This window comes from Haliaeetus albicilla, chromosome 8 (genome assembly GCF_947461875.1).
Source record: "Haliaeetus albicilla chromosome 8, bHalAlb1.1, whole genome shotgun sequence".
In the NCBI taxonomy this organism is placed as follows: Eukaryota; Metazoa; Chordata; class Aves; order Accipitriformes; family Accipitridae; genus Haliaeetus; species Haliaeetus albicilla.
Window position 1 is genome coordinate 20,740,276 of NC_091490.1, and position 20,333 is coordinate 20,760,608.

The following is a 20,333-nucleotide window of genomic DNA, read 5'->3' on the forward strand; positions in this document are numbered from 1 at the left end:
ACCAATTATTGTCATCGGCAAAACAGACTTGACTTAGGGAAAATTAACTTACTTATTGCCAGTCAAACCGGAGTAGGGTAATGAGAAATGAAATCAAATCCTAAAACACCTTCCCCCCCCATCCCTCCCTTTTTCCCAGGCACAGCTTCACTCCCAGATTCTCTACCTACCCCCCTGCCAGCAGTGCAGGGGGACAGGGAATGGGGGTTGCAGTCAATTCATCACACGTTGTCTCTGCCGCTCCTTCCTCCTCAGGTGCAGGACTCCTCACACTCTTCCCCTGCTCCAGCATGGGGTCCTTCCCACGGGAGACAGTTCTCCACAAACTTCTCCAACGTGAGTCCTTCCCACAGGCTGCAGTTCTTCATGAACTGCTCCAGCATGGGTCCCCTTCCATGGGGTGCAGTCCCTCAGGAGCACATTGCTCCAGCATGGGTCCCCAAAGGGGTCACAAGTCCTGCCAGAAAACCTGCTCCAACGTGGGCTCCTCTCTGCACGGGTGAACAGGTCCTGCCAGGAGCCTGCTCTAGTGCGGGCTGGGCTTCCCATGGGATCACAGCCTCCTTCAGGCACATCTACCTGCCTGGGGTCCTCCATGGTCTGCAGGGGGACAGCCTGCCTCACCATGGTCTTCACCACGGGCTGCAGGGGAATCTCTGCTCTGGCACCTGAAGCACCTCCTCCCCCTCCTTCTTCACTGACCTTGGGGTCTGCAGGGTTGTTTTTCACATGTTCTCACTCCTCTCTCCAGCTGCAGTTTCTGTGCTGCAGCAACTTTTTTTTTTTTTCCCCTTCTTAAATCTGTTATCACAGAGGCATTACCACTGTCGCTGATGGGCTTGGCCTCGGCCAGCAGCAGGTCTGTCTTGCAGCTGGCTGGCAGTTGCTCTGTTGGACATAGAGGAAGCTTCTAGAAGCTTCTCACAGAAGCCACCCCTGTAGCCCGCTGGCTACCAAAACTTTGCCATGCAGACCTAATACGCTTTTTTTTTTTTCCTTCAATTGGAACAACCTCTAGTTTCATCTCTTAATCTGTGGGATCTTTTCTCAGTCAGCAGTTTTCATCTCTCCATCCTCCTGGCTGCTATGACCGAAAGAGACGGTGGTTTGACGTTATTTTTAAGAAATGAGAGAGTATTGTGTTTTGTGGTGCAGACCTCCATTTCATCGATATTCCCTGTATTTTTACTGTCTGTGACAGACAGCCGTAGCTCTCTGTTCTGGATCCTTACAACTTCCTGGGCTATTTCTGCTACTTCCTTTGTTGTTAGGCCTTGCTTGCTTATTCTTGCCTTCGCTGAAAGGTGCTTCCATGAGACATGAGCAGATTTTGGATTCTTTGTGAATGTTGCCCCAGTTGTTAAGACCCTTTCTAAATATCTGGAATTTTTCTACTGTACTAGTTGTCTAGGAATACTAGCTTCTTTCCAACCAACTCCACTATTTTGGAACTTTCACTAGTATTGGGGATTGTGATTTTTCTTTATTTCTGGTTTGCTCCCTTTCTTAGCTGCCATAGCTGATGTAGAACCAAGCAGCATATTTTGTTATTAGGAGTAATATTTTTGTTTCTTCTGTGTGGTGGTTTGGTTTGTTGTTGTTGTTTTCTTTTTTCTTTTTTTTTTTTTTTTTTTGGTGGTGGTGGTTTTCTCCCCTCCCAAAAACAGTCTTAAGTGGCCATAGAGAAACTTGTAGGGATGATGGTGTGTTTGCACTGTGGAGTCGAGGTAATGCACAGGAGTACGCTGTGGAGTGGAGATTGTTGTGTCAGCACAGGCACATGCCTCTCTCCTTGGGTTATGTGTCAGTCTGAATTGAGAAAGGGATTTTTGCTTGTTCTTTTACCACTGTTTTCTATTGGTCTTGGTTCTTACTAGCCATCTTGTTTGTGTGTTTCTAAATACTACAATGTGTTTTTTCAGGAATCTGTCTGCTGACAAGCTCTTGGGAGGAGGTGAGCCACTCATCAGAATCATTTTCCCCCTTGGGAAAGTCCAAGAGAAGGGTACTTTTTAGTAACAAGAGGGAGGGAGGGAAGGCAGGGGCCTGGAAACAATTCAGTATCATGACACTTGATATCACATGATGATGTAAGTTTTGATACTTCGGTTGTTGAAGCTTAATAATGGGTTTGCTGGTCCATGCAAGATAAAGAACAATACTCACATTTTGTAGAGCTTGGTACTTGATCTCCTTGGTTTGGCATGTGTGTGGTGTGGTACTGTGTCACATGTGAATGTGTGCAGAGATAAATGCTCAAAGAAAGCAAAGTTTCTTAGCAGTAACTAGAGTTCTTTGAGATGATGTCCGTATGTACATTCAATAACATTCAATGGCTACTGTCTTCTCGTTTTTTTTCAGGATGTCTATTTGAGAGGAACAGGTTTTGAGGGTTTGTTGCACCTTTTTTTATTGCCATATAAGAAGGAGCTCAGGATACGCATTCAGTTGTAACTTTACATGTGAACAGTTAATCTTGAAAAAACCCTAGTTGCTGGTAATCTTTTGTGCATTGGTGTTGGAGGTGTCTGCTGTTGGCAGGGGTGGGTGGGGTGATTTGGTTTTGATCTGTTGCAAGAAGCCTTTCCCAGAGTGTGACTACAGTGCTTATTAAGAGTGTGTGTCCTTCCTTTCTGGTTCAGGATGTTCTTTCAGAGTGTCTGTGTCCCAACTACAGGGGATTTCTCTTGTGCAGTATTCTTTTGTATGTGCTTTTGGTCACTTTGAATTTGTCAGAAAGAGGAATTTTTGCTGATTCAGTTTAAGTTTTAGTTACTTATGCAGCTCCCTTTAAACATCAACTACTCTGGAAACTATGAACGCAGGTATATTTTGGTTTGCTGCTTTTTTAAGACTAAAAGATTTACATCAACTTCACAGCCTTCTGCCAGCCATAAATCAGTGTGTCTGCAGACTCCATACAGAGGTATAATATGAATCTTGATTGTGTTTTAAAGACTTAGAGTTCTGTGTCATGGTCCTGTGATTTGGGCAAAGCTAGAGGATACTGCCTTTTGGTCTCATTTGTATGTAGTTTTCTTCATTATGTGAATGGGTATTTCCTTGATGGCAATGGCATCGTCTTTGATAAGAAGTAAGCTCTGGCTGCAAAAACTGGACCTACCTTTAATCCATATTTTAGTCGATTTTAGAAGGTAAGAAATCTTCTAAAAGTGATGACGGGTTCTTGGTGTATACTTTTATTAGATGTAAGTGTTCCAAGTGAGATTTTTTTTCCCAAATACCAACATTAGCAGTCTTGGATTCTGCTTTGCCACTGTATGTAAAAGAGCTAGCAAACTGTATTCTGTCATGGTGACACCCGCCACCACCCCAACAATACAGAATTAATCCTCAGCTTGTATTCTATGAATCAGACAGTAGATTTTATTTTGCCAGTATTGTATAAAGCATTGTTTAAGCTGAGTTTCAAGCACAGGATTTTCTCTTTAATTGCTAAGTATTTTTTGAGACGATGTCTAGACTGTCAGGTTTCTATACTTTTTTTTTTTTGGTATTATTTTAATTTCCCGCTACTTGGAAGTTCTAACAATACTGACTGACTTATTCTTGTACATTGATTCATAATGGTGGTAATTTCACAAGCCCTGGAGATGTGAACTGTGGTAATACATTTTGTGGGAAGGGACAGCCTTGCTGGCCCAGACCTAGCAGAAAGGTGTCTGCAGTATGTTCAGTTTCCAGATGCATGACTGTGTGAAAATAGCTATGTTGCTTCCATACCCAGCAGGCATACTAGGTTTGTGCAGTGCTTGGCTCAAAATAACAAGTCCTACCAGAACTTTAATGTGTTGGGAAGTACACTGCAGCTGTAACCAAGCTAGCTGTGCAAGAGCTAGCTCAGGTTCAGAAGTGGTACATTTCAGTCCAGCATTAATCAAGAGAAACAAAAGATCTGATTTTTGTATTTGGAGGTGTGATTTGTGTTTTTCACCATGTGTATATATGAGGTAGTTTTATATTTAATATAATGACTTGATTGAATGGATTAATTTTTAGGATGAGCTGTATCTTTACTTCCTAGCATTTCTCAAGAATATAAACCAACTTAGTTACAAAAATGTCCATTTTTAAAATCTCTCATGTTTAGCTTTTAGTGCTTCAACTGAAAGAAAGGTGTGCCCAAAATGTAAATGGAATAAAATCCAGGTATATCAATTTGCCTGGTATATAATGAAGATGGACAAAACACATAATTAGGTCTTTTTAGAGAGTGTTTTCATAGAGTTCTAAGTAGTGTCATGGTAAGAGTTCATGTGAATTTCACTGTTAATAGGCATCCTTTCAGAAGTACCAATTAATTGTGAAAATAGGATTTTTTTAAAAAACGTGTTAGTAACATTAGGTTAGCAGATAAAGTTGCTTTTCTTTCAATTTTGGCACTAATTACCTTGAAGGGGAGAAGGAAAACATGCAGGAACAATGTAAATATTCTGCTTTAACAGATAGCTGTCTAACATGGTATTTAAGTCTAGATTTCTGCCCCACCCTCAGGTCAGCTTTCCATATAAAAGAGTACTTGTGTGATTTTTTTTTTTATTTTATTTTTTTTTTCTTTTTTGAGAAATTTATTTGGCATTATGTCTTGAATTAAAGCTGTACTGTGGAATACAGGTTAGTTATCAATATTCAACAGCCTAACTTTTAAGTTTGACTGCATTAAAATGTATTTGCCACTTTGGTGCATATCTAGGTAAGAGAAGTAAACATCAAGGTTCCTGGAATCATTTTAAAAGAGGTTAATGCATTTTAATCGTAATTGGTTTTAAGCTAGATGGTAAGATGGATAAATATCTATATGCTGACCTTATTTAAAAAAACAACAAGAACCAAACAAAAATAATTGTGTAACCAACCTGTATTGTATATTTTTTAAATAAATTGACTCCCTTTTCCAGGCCTTAGATGGTCAAAATATTTATAATGCTTGCTGTACCCTACGGATTGATTTTTCCAAATTGGTGAATTTGAATGTCAAGTACAACAACGATAAAAGCAGGGACTACACTCGTCCTGATCTTCCATCTGGTGATGGACAGCCAGCGCTGGACCCAGCCATTGCTGCGGCATTTGCAAAGGAGACGTCTCTTCTAGGTATGACTCTGACGTTGTTCTTTTGTATTGCAAAGTTACTTGATGAAAATGTTTATTAATCCTTCTAACAGTTAAAGATCTTAAATTATGATAGTGTCCAAAAGCCCATTCAGGGTTCAGTCTATATTGTGATCTGAATTGTAGTAACACAATTATATTGTCTTTAGAAGTCCTGCCTAAATGAGTGAGAGAATGCATGACAAAATGAAAAATTCACAAAGTGTAAGGAAAAGTCAAGTTAGTCCTACTTTTATTCCCAAATCTGTCCTCCTGTCTTTCATGTGTTCCTGTCAGCTGCTACTACCCACCTTGCTCATACTCCTACCCAAGTTTGTAACAGACTTAATGTGATTTGCATGTTTCATTCATGCTAATGCTTATTTGTAATATCAGATTATGAAAATAACATTTTGTTGGTTTCCTTCAATGAGGAAAGATTATGCTCTCTGCTTAAAAAAAAAGAAATAAAAGTTCTAGTCTGGGATTTCTGTAGATAAAAGGAAAAAAAAAACCCTGTAGTTGCCTTCTAGTGCTATGGTACATGAGTTCTAATATACTGTCAGCTTTTGAATTCATCAGAAGAAGTAGGTGAAATGCTCTGGGAAAGAATACAGATAAATATATCCTCTGACTATTAGCAAAATAATTAATGCATGCTTTGGGAGAAATTTGTAATTTTTTTTTTTAATTTATCACAATTCATTGCGTAAGTTTCACTCCTACTTCTGTCAAGTTGCTGTTCTTTGACAACACGTTTCACTCTTCAAAATTTAATAGTACTCAGACATAATCTCATGACTTTTATAAAACCTGATTTATTATGCTGTGATCATTGTTCTTCCCACTTAATGTATTTTCTCACTTTTTTTCTTTCATCATTTCCCATTTTTCTTCTAAAGAAAACTTAAGAACAACATATATTTCATGCCTTGTTTTTTGTACAAGATGGGCCAACTTGGAGTAAGTCAGATTTAATCTAGTAAAGAGGGGCCTCTGCTCTCTGTGTTTTTCAGAATTTAGAAGGCACTTAGTGAATGATGTGAGCCCAGGAAAAGGGTGAATATTGTAGTTAAGGCTACTGATTTCTACTTCATATCTAGTTGTAAATTCCACACATGCCCACCTCCCACAAGTTTTGGAGTGCTTGACTGCACAACCTCGAGTATGACTTGAAAAATGGTGTGTCACTTGTAGCTACTGCAGATGTTTTGGAAAGTAAAAAATACCGTAAGAATCTAAAGTCTCTGAAGAACCTGTGGCTAAAGTTTATTTTCTTTTTTTTCTCTTTTAACTTCCCATCATTTAAAAAATGAAACCTCTCATTTCATGGATTGATAGGGAAGGTGGATGAGTGTTTGTGAAGAAGTTTGACACCATAGAGTACTGTAGAAATGCCCTTGAGGCAGTTAGTAATTCTTTTGTCAGCACGTAATGACTAGACCATAGACATGGGGATGCACTATGAGTAGTAAGGAGGCAAAAACAAAGTAAAGAAGCTGCTTATTAATTAAAGACATATCATATTAGTTGTTGTAAGGCAGGGATTCAGGAGAGAGAGAGTTGAAGATTCATGATTTATAAAATGGTGCCAAATATAGGATTACTTATGGAACTCTAATTCTGACATTTTCCTGAATCTTGAGAAGTTGCTTTCTGGTCTCAGGCTTACTAATGCATTTCTTTGTATATAATGCTTATAGTATGCATCAAATTAACAGGTTTAATTTGCCTGGCATAGTGGAGTTACACTCTGAGGATGCTTGGATCATTGCATCACTTTCAGTATGTTTAGTAACTGGGGTTACTATACTTGTTACAGTTTTCCAAGTGACTTTAGCTTTAGTGGACTTTATGTTCTAGTATTTTAGGCCTGAAAGTCACTTCGATGCTTTTGTAATTTCTGTCTACAAAACTACGTAAGTTTTCTAACCTTTTGATTTTAATCAGGCTCATTCTTTTGTGTATATTAAATTTTTTTGCTAGTAAAATTATGAAGATGACAGTCATATTAGCTAATTAAATATTTTAATTCTTACTCTCTGGATGGACCTCTTTAAATGCAGTGTTTTTCCAAGCAGCAGGAAAATAAAAGGTACGTGACATGAGTAACTTTCATTGCAGCTGTGGAACATTTTCAGAGCATCAGTGAAGTCAGTCATGTTTATTTTGATGAGTAGTGGAGATTATGTATCATGGTTGGTTTTTTCCTCTGTAAAAGCATTCATTGTTTTGAAAGAAATTTAAGGGAGCTGGGTTCATCTTCTAACTGCTCATGGCCAGTTGGGTGAGCTTGATATATTGTAACTCTGCATCATCTGTCAAATGAGGATGATGATACAGTGATTTTTTTGTTGTTGTTGTTTGGGTTTTGGGGTTTTTACTAGTTGCCTTTTCTGTTTGTTTTTACAGAATTTGAGCTCTACAGCTGAACAACTTTCTAAAAAGGCTCCATAGTACTGTTGGTACCTTAGCCATTTGGATAGTTGTCAAAATGGGAATGGTGCTTGTTTGAATATGGAAGAACAGGGTTCTCATTCTGAGCTGCTTACTGTGCAAAAACGCACAAAATATGTGACATAAATAAGAAAGGACAAAGGATAGAAAAACCTCAAAAGCCTAAATGGATGCTTGTGCATGAAATTTATAGCTGCATTTTAATTCAGATACTCAAAAGGAGAAGGGTGAGAACACTTAAAAGTTCCGAGAGTTTTAAGGTGGAGGTTGGCAAACTGTGATGTGTGAAATACGACAGAATGATAGGAGCAACCTTCCTCCTGTTTCTTTCTTTTATCTTAATATTTCATTTCCTTTTATTTGCTTTAGAATTCTTATTTCTGTAATGTTGATAAAGATGTCTTCAGAGTATACTCAGAGTGTCTGACATGCCCTATTCACAAATGGTTCCCAAAGGGCATGATCCTCCATGAAAGAGTCAAGCTCCATTTTGAGCTTAATGTGATGCTCTTCAAGTTCTTTTGTGTGCTCAAAAAGAATACCATAAGTTGAACCTGTGGCATTCTTGTTAAAATTCTTGCTGTAGCTGTTCTCTTATATGTATATAATGAGATCACCAACGGAAAACATGGTAAGGACTCAGTTCTGACTTTCGCTTCTGTTATGCTTTTATACGCTGAATAGTTGTACAACTTGGGTGCCTTTTTGTTGTTGGCTTTTTAACAGTATACTGTAATTCACATGTCAGAAGTGAGGTTTAGGTCTAACATAATTTTGTGAGTTGAGTTTTAGTGACAAGATGTGAGTCTTGTTAGTCTTGGTGTTTAAATCTGCCTTAATACCAAACCATTACATATCTCAGTTTCCTTCTGGATGGAATTAACCCTTCTCTTCAGTAAATGTAACTTTATGATGTAGTGTAGTAACACTTCCAGCTTCATAAGCTGTTATGCAGAGATTTTAAAAGAACCTGCTATGTCCCCCAAACCATTCAGGCTAAGTGTAAGAAGCATGCCAGTAACAAGTACAAAAAGATGGTGGTTACTTGACATAAAGTTACAAAAAAGGTTCGTAACAGGACTAGGGACTAAATCCAGTTCTCAGTCACAGTTATGCATACCTGCGTTAAGATGACTACTCTTACTGCCTATGGTTTTCACACAAGTTCATTATACATTTTTAGTATAGCTTTAATTTGCCTTTTACTAAAATGGCGTTACTAATTTGAATTTCAGAAGTCATACAAAAAGATAAACTGAGGGGGAAATAAATAATGTGACATGCTGTGTTTAAACTTCATTGAGGAAAAAGACCTCAAAAGGCTAGGAAAAAGGTGTATAATATTTGTATGTTTTCATTAATATCCAGAAAAAGCAAAAACCTATTACTTGTAATTGTTGGAAGCTAAAATAAAACTAGTGACAAAGCTTTCTAATACCAGTTGATCATGTTGTCAAAGTTGCTAACATTTCTAAGTAGTTTCAGATGAGTCCTCAAATCTTAAACAGTGTGTTGCATGATAACTAATAAACATAATACAAGTTGTTCTTATTTATTAAAAATTCTTGACTTGCTTAAATCAGAATGGCAAATCAGAGTGCAGTGGAGACCTACAGAACAAAAATTGTGTTTTCTCTGGTTTTGTAATTTGTCTGACCTTTCCAAGAAACAAGGTCTATGTGTGCTTTGTAATCGGTTAGAAACGTATCAATCAAATGGATGATCCTAGCCTGCATGCATCATTACTCATTCGTCTACTACATCCTCAGCTGTGATGAAATAAGGTGTCAGAGATCTTTGAGACTGTAAATTGGACATCTTTTCAATGAGTCTTGTTATCTTTTGAAAGAAGTAGAAAATCACTAATGGACAGAATGGGCTAGTTTCAAATGAAATATCAGAAGCAGATGGTTTGGTTTTTTTCTTTCCTTTTTTTTTCACATCCTATATGAAGAGATACACATTCTCCCCCCCCAAAAAAGTTACAGAAGATCTTACAGAAAAAAAACCTTGAATAAAGAGCAACTGTATTATACTGAACCGCAACAAACAAAAGATTTTAAGTAAGAACTACTTATAGTTGCAAATACGAATATGTAATAATACTTTAACTCCAATTTAGACATTTGTTTAATGCTATAGCTGGAAATATGTTGTTGTGGTTAGGTCTCCCACAGCTTTATCCCTTTCTGTCATTGCTGGCTTGCTTTATTAGCACTTTCCAGTAATGCGTCTTCTTATGGTGGTTCTTAAAGTAATCTGTTTTAAAGGATAATAATTGAAAATATTTTCATATGAATGCTGTTGAATTAATCTTTGTTTTTAACTTCTTTAGTGGGACCAAAGAATGTCCTGTAGAGAGTCTGATGCTATGAAGAATTTTGCCTTTTAAAGTATGAATTACTCGGCTATGCTCTGCCCAACTATGGAAAGAGCAATAAAAACTTCACTAGTCATCTTTAGGTTCTTTTATTTGTAAAAATGCTGGACCAGCTTAAAGCTTCTAAGGTTAGGGAGAGGTACTTATACACACTTGAAGATTTGAAATGCTCTAGTATCTTGGCATTTTCTAATACCTAAATGATTGCTATTGACCTCGTATAAAATAAGTTGTTTCCCTTCGGGTGGGCATCTGTCACACCTTACTGTCTTCACATTTCTGTCTCTATGACCTCTGCCATACATGAGTGTAAATGAACATGACATTCAGCATATGAAATACAAAGCACTCAAAAGTAAATTTCCAAAACAATTTTTTAGAACAGAACTGGATTTTTTAAAGTTGTTTGAGAAATTTAATTTGATATTCACAGGTTTCCCTGTGTAGTACGGTCTGATTTGGGGAATAAACTTCTTTACTTCTTCCATAGGGGTACTTTCTGTAACTGCATCCTTTATTAATTTTTTTTCTTGGAAGTAAAGCTATATTCTTCAGCTTTAACCAAAGAGCAAAACATGCATCATATTTATGTTACATTATTATCTTGCTATTAATATATATGTTAGTATATAGTATTACACTTTCCTTTCACACAAAATGTATTTAGAGAAACGCAATTGCTATGCTTGGCCTAGCAGTGGTCCATCTGATTTCATATCCTTTCTCTGACAGCTAGTGTTACTTCTGCGTTCTCTGATGGAAGACCTAACGCAGCCCTCGTAACGGATGATCATACAGTAGCATACCTGGGGGGAGTGCTTTCCTAACCCCCAGGTAGCTAGTGCTTGACTTATGTGATGAAGCATATTATATGTCACTTTATTGCCTATTTAATGTAACTGGCTGTTGTTTCCATAGACCATCTAATACAGTCTCAAATCTATTAAGTGTTTTTGCAGGATGGAGGGAAGAAAGACAAGATAGGGTTTTTCTTTTTTTATGTATTATAGTCAATCCCACAAATATCACATATAATGCAATAAATGATCATATTTGTTGCCTTTTGATTCAAGTAGGTTTTCCCTTTATCTTGTGGCATGAGAGATGACTGGAATTGTTGTTACTCAGAACTTTCTATTCCTCTGGTTTGACCCCTGAATGAGAACATTTTAAATCTTTTAAACTTTATCAGAAAGCATTCCATGTCTTTAATTTCCTTTCTTAGAACATTTACTGTTTTTTCTTCTGTATGTGCTTTGACACGAAATGACCAGAAAATATTTGCAATATCGCAAAGCAGTGATGGATGTCCTGTTCCCTTTGAGGGGTCATTTGTCCAGCCCCCCCCAATATCTGTCTCTCTCCCCCCCGCCCCAGTGCTGCCCCCCTCCCCCATATTTGTTTTTCACAAATTTGTGTGACAAAACATAAATAGTTGGAATGAAGATAGAAATCTTCTCTAGGCAATTAGAAAAAAAAAAAAATTGTAACCATGCTTACTCCCCGCCTTCTGTCTTCCTGTGTATTTCCTTTTGATACTAAGTCTGGGATTATTCTTTTTAAAAATTAATGGTTGAATATATTTACTATTATCTGCTTAGTACTTGGGCATTCACTGAAACTGAAGAATTTATTTTTTTTTATGACTTCCTTTAAAATACAACTTAATGTGGGAAGGGAAGTAGTCTTAGGTGCCTAGTGAAAAGTTATATATAGACTGTCTACCTAGCATACTGGAATATTAGTCAAAAGTTGTATTAGCTTAGCGTGATCATATAAGCATTAGAAGTTTTGCCAAAATACTGAAATCTGAGAACCCAGTTGCAGTAAAAGAAAATAAAATACTGAAGTTATATTTCTTTATTGTTTTTTACACATTTTGCTTATGTCGGTGTCCTTTTACTGAACTCTGTGAAATGTAAAAATAAAATTTTGATGAAATATGATAAAGCTGTTCCTGTATAAGCTATGTATAGTGCATATGTGTCACAAGAACCTTTCACAGATCCTGGGAGTAGCACACTTGCCTAGTACCCCAGTGACTTGACCAGGCAAAACCAGCAGGGCTCTACAGGATGTGAGTTTCCTTGGAAGAAGGAAAAAAAAAAGCACAGCTGAAGGTTTAGCTAATGGTAACATGCGCCTTCAGGGAATCGGATTACAAAAGCCACAGAGCATAATCAGTGGTGCTACCTTCAGTCTTGAATTTACAACGTTGCCTCCTCACCTAGTTCATGCTAAGGCTCTGAGAGATTTTTATTTTTTTTACACCTCATCACTTCTTTGAAGACTTGATCTGAATCAAAAATAATTCTCTTCCTTCTGTTAATTTAACAACCCATTTCACAACCCTTTGGATGACTTTAACAGTAGAATGGTCTGCTTTGTAGAGCATTGTATGCAACACTTGTGCTGATAAAGGTACTTTTATTTTTTTAATGACTTGTGTGTGTTTCGTAAAATATGCTTTATTTTAAAATTAGGGCTTCCTGTTGCAGCTGTTCCAGGAGCTCTGAGTCCTTTGGCTATTCCAAATGCTGCTGCTGCAGCTGCAGCTGCTGCTGCTGGCCGTGTGGGAATGCCTGGAGTTTCAGCTGGTGGCAATACAGTCCTCCTGGTTAGCAATTTAAATGAAGAGGTCAGTGAAACAATTGTAATTGTTGGGTTTTTTTCCTCTTTAGTCACACTTCATTTGTCAGTATTTTATAATTTCTTTGCATTTGGCCTCTTACATTTGGATTTTAAGCTCAACGTATTTTTGCTGTTTTTTAATAATCCCCCAAAGTTAATTTTAAAGCCATTATTGTTAAATACTTTTGTTTTCCCAGGTAGCTAACAACTTAAAATGTCCTTTGATAGTCAGCTACCTATTTTTTGTAAGAAAAATGTGGTAACTACTGCATGTTTGACATTTGAATTGAAAACTTTATTTTTACAAAATAGCAACTATGCTTTCTTTTGCAATTATAATCATGTAAACTAGAATTTCTGTTTTGTTTCTTCTAATTGTTTGCTGTTTCATTTCATGCTTGTATCTCACATTTTAAGGTCTTAATTTATGTGAACTACTCTAACACATTTTTCTTTGAAGGTTCTCCCAAAGATCTTGACGAGGCACTCTTCCAGTCTCTCTTAGTAATTTTTTTCTTTGCAGTTACTCATTTGTCTTTAAAAAATAATAATAAAAAAGTGGCAAAGCATTTTCACCTTAACTGTATCTTTCTTGCTAACTCTGAAATCTAAAAGGGTCTATTTAGTTTTGCGTTTTTACTGTCCTTTACATTTATTTTGATGGCTGTGAAAGCTGGTATGAAATGTGGGAAGTTTGTATCAGTCTAGCTGTTCCATTTTTAACTGGCCTCTGTCACTGTAAATCATTAGCTTTTTTTGTCATCTGGTACTATTTTGTCATCCAGTCTTGCATGTTAAAATGTTTTAGATCAGAGTGCCATTTTGAAAGATTTTTTTGCCTGCATTTCATAACCAGCCATGCTTATGCAGTTAAAGGTCAAAGTTTAAAGTTTCTATTGCATGCTTTTTTAATTTATTTTCATGTTGAGATGAAATGCTGTAGTTTACTCTTGATATGAATGTACTTTACCCATATTTGTCTTGGGTGACTACATTTTACTCAGTTTTTCTTGTACAGTACATAAACCAACCATTTTCTGACCAAATTCCTGCATTTCCTATGTACTGACCTATATTTTATTTTTTTTTGTTCCCCACTTCCTTATTTTTTTTTCTTCTGCATTGCTGTATTCCCTTCCCCATTTCATCCTTTTCCCTTTTGTGTTCAACTTCCCTTTCCTTGTCTTTACCCAAATTCCCGTGCCCTTCCCTGTCTTACCCTTCTCCTCGTCTTTGTCTGTGTTCCCTGTCTTCATTCCCTACGTTCATGCTTCTGTGCTTGAACAAAATGTTCCTCGGACCAACTTGCCCCAATTAACCGCCTTGAAACCATGATCCATGACCACCTCACCATTCTGCGGGAACCACCCTTCGTTATGGATGATCTGTTCATCTCCGCTCTTCCTCGACTCTTCTCTCTTCTTGTCTTACGCTGCTTGCTCTTCTCTCCTTCTAAAGATGGTTACGCCCCAAAGTCTGTTTACCCTCTTCGGTATGTTATTGTTAGCACTATACTTTTATTATTGATTTGATTTTGTTTTGTTTTGTTTTTTTTGTTTCACCTTAATTCTTATTTGTAGCTAGCACTTCAGCTTAAAGTTGAATAGTAAATCTTTTGCTGTTTTTCTTTTGCTGTTTAAAACTCTCCATAGACACAGATTTTCTTTTAATGCATGCTAATATATTTTGCATGGTCTTTAATTTAATATTCATTCACGTAGCTTTGAGGGTTTATCAGAAATTATTCTTTTCAAAATTCACTATTCAAAATCTTTATCTCCTTTATTCATTTGTGAGAATGTTGAGTTTGAGTGAGTGATCTTGTTGCCGTCTGAATGTTCCATTGATATGTCAAAATGTATTACTTAGGTGACTGGCTTTAAAATGAACTTTTTCTTTTGGGTTACTTTGACTTTGAAAAGGTGTTTATGGCGATGTGCAGCGTGTGAAGATTTTATACAATAAGAAAGACAGTGCTCTTATACAGATGGCTGATGGAAACCAGTCACAGCTGGGTAAGATTACTTTTCTGTTGTATTCCCATTAGTCTAAGTACTTGAAATTATGCTGTGTAAAATCAGGTGAACTAAGCATGTTTACATTTGTCAGTTTGTCTTGGATCCTGGTTACCCTCAAGATCCAAAATCTTACTGCGTGCACTTGTATTCCAGAAGGTCTGCACAGTAACCTAAATGAATTCAACAGCTGAATCACATGTGATGGTCTTTAAGTACTCATGCAGATTCTGCAGACCTAGTTCTTGATTCCAGTCTTTTAGCACGTTGACCCTTTGATTTGCTTGGGTGTTTTTCTTGTTCACTTGTGTGATGTATCACAAGCTATTGAAAATTAACACTGAATTGAGTAAACTTCCTGTCTTTTTCAGCCATGAGCCATCTTAATGGACAAAAAATGTATGGAAAGATTATTCGGGTTACCCTTTCTAAACATCAGACAGTACAACTACCTCGAGAGGGACTCGATGACCAAGGGCTGACTAAGGATTTTGGCAATTCACCTTTGCATCGCTTCAAGAAACCTGGTTCAAAAAACTTTCAAAATATATTCCCTCCTTCTGCAACACTTCATCTATCCAATATTCCGTAAGTGTTGGCTGTCAGTAAGCTAGTAGTATTAACGTGAGTCACAACACACTGAACTGATTAATAATTTCTTGCTTATGCTTATTTTCTTTCTGTCTGTAGACCATCAGTAGCAGAAGAGGATCTACGCACATTGTTTGCTAACACTGGAGGCACTGTGAAAGCATTTAAATTTTTTCAGTAAGTATCTTTTCTGTACATAGCTCTAACAAAAGACTGCCTAAGTGCATTTTTGCAGCATGGCTTAAGGAAAAGTGCCTAGAGGATAGAAAACATTAGGAGCAACCCCTGTAGTGTTCGAGTTCCTAATGCCATTATTTTGTTTCAGAAGAGATCACAAGATGGCACTTCTTCAGATGTCAACAGTAGAAGAAGCTATTCAGGCTTTGATTGATCTTCACAATTACAATCTGGGAGAAAATCACCATCTGAGAGTTTCTTTCTCTAAGTCAACTATTTAAAAAGGCAGATTGAAAGTGAGGGTGTATTGCATTGTTTGGTGTTGTCACCTATTGACTGTTCAGAAAAGTGGGGACCAGAGTTTGTCTTCTGTTGTCTTTTTCTTTTTTTTTTTCCCCATGCTGTTATCATTCCTTGGTTGTTTTAAAAAATAAAAAATAAAAAAAAATTAAAAAGCAGTGATACTAACTGCTGTTGTTCAACTGTTGTTTGGATAAACCACCATTTTGTTTAAAAGACTTCAAGTTAATACCACAGTTTTTCAACTTAGTTGACGTACGTGCCTTAAAAAGGAAAACTAGTACTGCTGGAATTGCATAACTAGTAAAAAGCAAATTTGGTTGTCTGGGGCACATTGTTACATGATAATTTAAATATGTTTAGGCAGGGGTGTGTAAAAAGGTTAAGCTTTTGTTTCTCCTGCTTGATAGATTTCTTTATCTTCTGGCTTTTCACTTACTTTTCTCTTTAATTGGATAAGATGCATTATGCTGAAAGAGTAAAATGACATTATTTGATTTCTGTTACTTTTTGCTTTGTGCTCTTTTTTTCAAAAGGCCTTTTGTATTTCATGGTTCTGGTCTAGATTCAGTTATGAATGTAGGCATTAGTTAAAATTAACAAGGTACAGAATATTAATTTCTTAAAGGACAAAAAGTGACTTCTGTGACTTTGAGCCCTACGTGAAAAGCATTGTGGAATCTTAACCTTTTTGTACACACTCTTGTGGGATGTATCATATAAATGTCAGCACTAAGTAATGTCTTGTTTGTGGCTGAATATTTTTCGTAGATGTTTGGAGTTGACATGACTTATGTGCATTTCAATATATATTGCCATCTTTAGTTTGTAATTAAGATATGGAATATGGTTGTGGATTTCTGAGCATGTACAGACTGGTCAAGCTAGTTCAGGAAATGGTGCATGTATTTTTCAATGATGAAGAAAGTTTGCTGCAAATGCTTGCAGGAGATCTTGTGGCAGTTTTCTAAAACTGACAACCAGGTGGGACCAAAGTTTATGTGCCTTTAGTCTTAATTTACCTTGCATTGTAATATTCAGTTTTAATAAATCTCTTCAAAATATTTTGTATTTAGAAATTGATCTGACTTTACTATAAACATGGCTCAGAATCTACAGATCCAGTTAATTTGAAAGCAGTTCTCTGTCAGTCTGAACTGTTACCTTGATTCTGTTTAAATGACCAATACTTTTTGAAATTGATGTACTTAGTTTCAGGATTCATAGATTCTGTTGTCTATGTAGGAAAAAAAAAGGTCATGTATATTTTCTATTAGTTGAGTTTTTACATCTTTAGAATTGTAAAATTCAGTATAGTTTGAAAGTGGCACAATTAAAAATTAATTTTCTAACAAAGTTGGGAGGTTTGACGGTTGTTTAATTTCATTCTGTGTGTACTCTGCTTACCTCTGTAGCATGCTCAATAAACACTTCTGTAGCTCTGTATTCACCTTTTCTGTCTTTCTCTGCTGCTTTCTATCTCTCCTTTTCTTTGTTTTTCACTTCTACTGTGCTTCTAAATTCATGTTTATTCTCTGCCAGGGTGGGAAAAGCATAATATTAAAAAATACAATTTATGGCTTTTTACCATAAATCTGATGCTGTGAAAAATACCAGCTCTTTACTTTCAGAAAGATAGTGACCCCTTTGCAGGCATATGTGCATATTAAACATTTCCCACCCTGTTATAACTTACTGCTTTAAAGACATAACCTTTATTGTAGTTCGTTAGCTCTCTCTTTCTATCTTTTTAGTTTTTTAAGCAGATTTATGCACTAATAGATCTCTCAGGTTTGCCATGCTCTCTTGCTGCAGTTTCATCTTTCATTTTTTTTGTGTCTGCTAAAGATTTTCTACTAATTGTACAGTATACTCATGGGTTGAAGTAACAAAGTCTTTAACATTAGATTAGCGGACCATACATATTCCAGACCAGGATGTTTTACCTTTTCAGAGACATGGGTTCAAATGAATGTAGAAACAGTTTGGGCACTTTAATAGTGTTTCTTCATATTACTTTGAACTGATTGTTCTGAGTTTTTTTCCCCTCAATTAGAAATAGGATTAAAACTTTTACACAGTACCCTTTTAAGAGTAACTGTATGATCCTGAAGCATTACATTGGTAAAAGCTGTCAGTGTTCAATTCAAAGCATTTTTCTGTCACTTCTCCAGTACAACTACAGTAGATTTATTGATGTCAGATTACTTTGTGACCTGATGTCTGTTCTTTGGGTCAGGTTTCAAATCAATAAATAGCTATCAGCTTTTTAAAGGTCATGATATAACATAGGGGGCTTTCATTAGTCTTCACTATATTAAATAAAATGCATTAGGTTCTTACTTGTTTTATCAGAAATACACCCAAGATATGACTTAAGTTATACTCCAGGTATCACAGTGATCACCCAGTCTGAAATGCTAGTAGAATCAGATTCATCCATACATGAAACCTGTGAATCAACATCTTTTTACCACTTGGGCACCCAAACACATTGATGTGACTATCTCCCAATTGACTTGAATAGTAGTTAAGGGTCTGACGGAGCTGATCTTATAAATTTTTCATCTATATAGTATGATGTCCCATATTTTCAAAAGTAAAAATGTATCAGGTTTCCTTTTGCATATTAGAATGTGCTTGCTCGTTTCAAATAGAAATGCAAATTGAAATTTACCATTCCATGGGTTCAGCCTGTGCCAAACTATTTCTACTCTAAAACGTCTGTATCAAATAGCATACAGTGATTGCCATATGTATAATTTTGAAATAACTTTAAACATCTGCAGTGCTTGAGTGTTTACAAATACAGGGGTTTTGTAAAACTGTAACTTACTCATCTCTTGCCAGGCTTATTTCCTTAAGAAGAAGTTTCTGTACTTCTTTTCTTGTTTTGAAAAGTTCTGTGGCAAAAACCTCGAGGGAAAGAATATATATTGAATCTGATTTGTTATAAATTCAGTAACTTTTGTTATGAGGTTGTATTTGTATCAGCCAAAATTAAAAGTAATGATAGTCATAATTGTCATGGAAACGTTTTTTTATTAAGTCAGTGAAGAAAATCACTGTTCAGTTATTGATACTTAGTCTTTAAAGTGGTATCTCTTCAGAAAATACAGGTTTCATGTCCTAACTGCTAGAACTTTCAAAAACTTGTTTTTCTTGAGATGGTACTGCATTTTGTATAGTAATTTGTACATTTTTGTTGTTACAAAATGTAAATAAGTTTCTGTTGTATTTTTAGCTCTTTAGAATGTGAAAATTCAAAGCATTATTTTTATTAAAATTTTACTAAAAATAAGGTTTATGAATAACTTCTTACACTCCATGAAATGTGAGTTTTCAGATGACATTAGTAGAACTTTACCATAGGCATGTTGATACTCCAAACTCAGTTTCAGGTTTTAAAATAATTATAGTATTTTGACAGAAGGTGGTTGCTGATTTTTTTTTTTTTTCCTTTAATGGAGCAATGAAATTGGTTGGAGAAGTCCAAAAATGATTCTTTGATCACGTAATGTCCACTGGCAAATACGATATGTAAATGAAGTAAAACAACACCTGATAGCATTCTGACTAAAAATTGTGGCAAAATTTTAAAGGTAAGTGAATGCACTTGGAAGTATTTCGGTATATTGTGGTTTAACATGTTATTAGAAGGCACCTTTGCCATGCAGGAATAACAGCTCATATGACTATTTTTAGATTGCCATTTTTAATGTTTTACATCAATTTTCAGTTTTATAAACCATCATACAAAAAAATCCCTTTTGATTCATTGTAAGTTTTCTTACGTTTATTTTAGTATGTTACAGCATGAAAGCACCAGTCGGACATTTATCTGCAGTATTTAAGGCACTGCAATTGCATAACCTAGTTTACTCCAGATAATTTCTCTAATTTGATGCTTAGATAATAAGTAGTTCTGTAGCAAAACTAAAAAGATAAGAATTATGTCTTTCTCTGCAAACAGGTATATAAATCCACTGGTCCATCTCAAGAAATGGTTTTCCCCATATTAAATGTTTTACAGTGAGCAAGGCTTCTTAAAAAGATTTGATTGTGTTAGGTAGGGATGAGGCAGAAGTCTGTATCTGTTAGACCTTATTCCATTCCAGAGACTGGGACAACCTCAAGTTCAGTGTTTTGCTGAGGTGAACAAATCTTTTAAAAAATTTGGCAAAATGTTGCATATCCTGTAATCCTGGTCTGTAGAAAGGGCTATATAAGTTGTGAATGTGGTCAAGATTGTATTTGAAGATAGGTTTTCCCAGGCCTTGGTCATGCAACATCTGCAATATTTTTTACCTTCCTGCTCTCTTGGGGAGCAGCTGTGGCCTGCTAGCACAGTTCTCATCCACACAGAGGATAAGGACAGAGACTGATTTTTCTGAAACAGTGAGATTTGGCATGCTATTTTCTACTTAATGGGCCTTGGCAAAGTTAATCCATGGACTGCAGTAATCTAACTGTATAGAATGATAGTCTAGTATATTCTGTTAGTCCACAGTTAGCTTGCTAGAACCAGTGACAAGGTTCCTACCTTGCTGAGGAATTATATGCCACTATAATGAAGCCTTAGAGAATTTCTTTAACTTGTGGTGGTTTTTTTTTTTCTTTTAATGTAAGATTTTATTTAGAATTACCTAATCTGAGTTTCTAGAGCTTTG

General features: G+C 36.2%; 1 protein-coding gene across 5 annotated transcripts in view; it reads left to right on the forward strand.

The window, feature by feature from the left end:
• Positions 1-17,109, forward strand: part of PTBP2 (polypyrimidine tract binding protein 2) — a 53,771-nt gene extending 36,662 nt beyond the window's left edge. For 2 of the 5 annotated variants that reach the window (XM_069789318.1, XM_069789322.1), the window contains 7 exons: positions 4,920-5,115; positions 12,433-12,587; positions 14,039-14,072; positions 14,503-14,595; positions 14,967-15,183; positions 15,286-15,363; positions 15,512-17,109. In XM_069789318.1, coding sequence (XP_069645419.1) covers positions 4,920-5,115; positions 12,433-12,587; positions 14,039-14,072; positions 14,503-14,595; positions 14,967-15,183; positions 15,286-15,363; positions 15,512-15,644 — 906 coding nt within the window. In that variant the 3' untranslated portion in view covers positions 15,645-17,109. The remainder of the gene's footprint in view (positions 1-4,919; positions 5,116-12,432; positions 12,588-14,038; positions 14,073-14,502; positions 14,596-14,966; positions 15,184-15,285; positions 15,364-15,511) is intronic. The other 3 variants (XM_069789319.1, XM_069789320.1, XM_069789321.1) reach the window with 3 other exon arrangements.
• Positions 17,110-20,333: the final 3,224 nt, after the last annotated feature.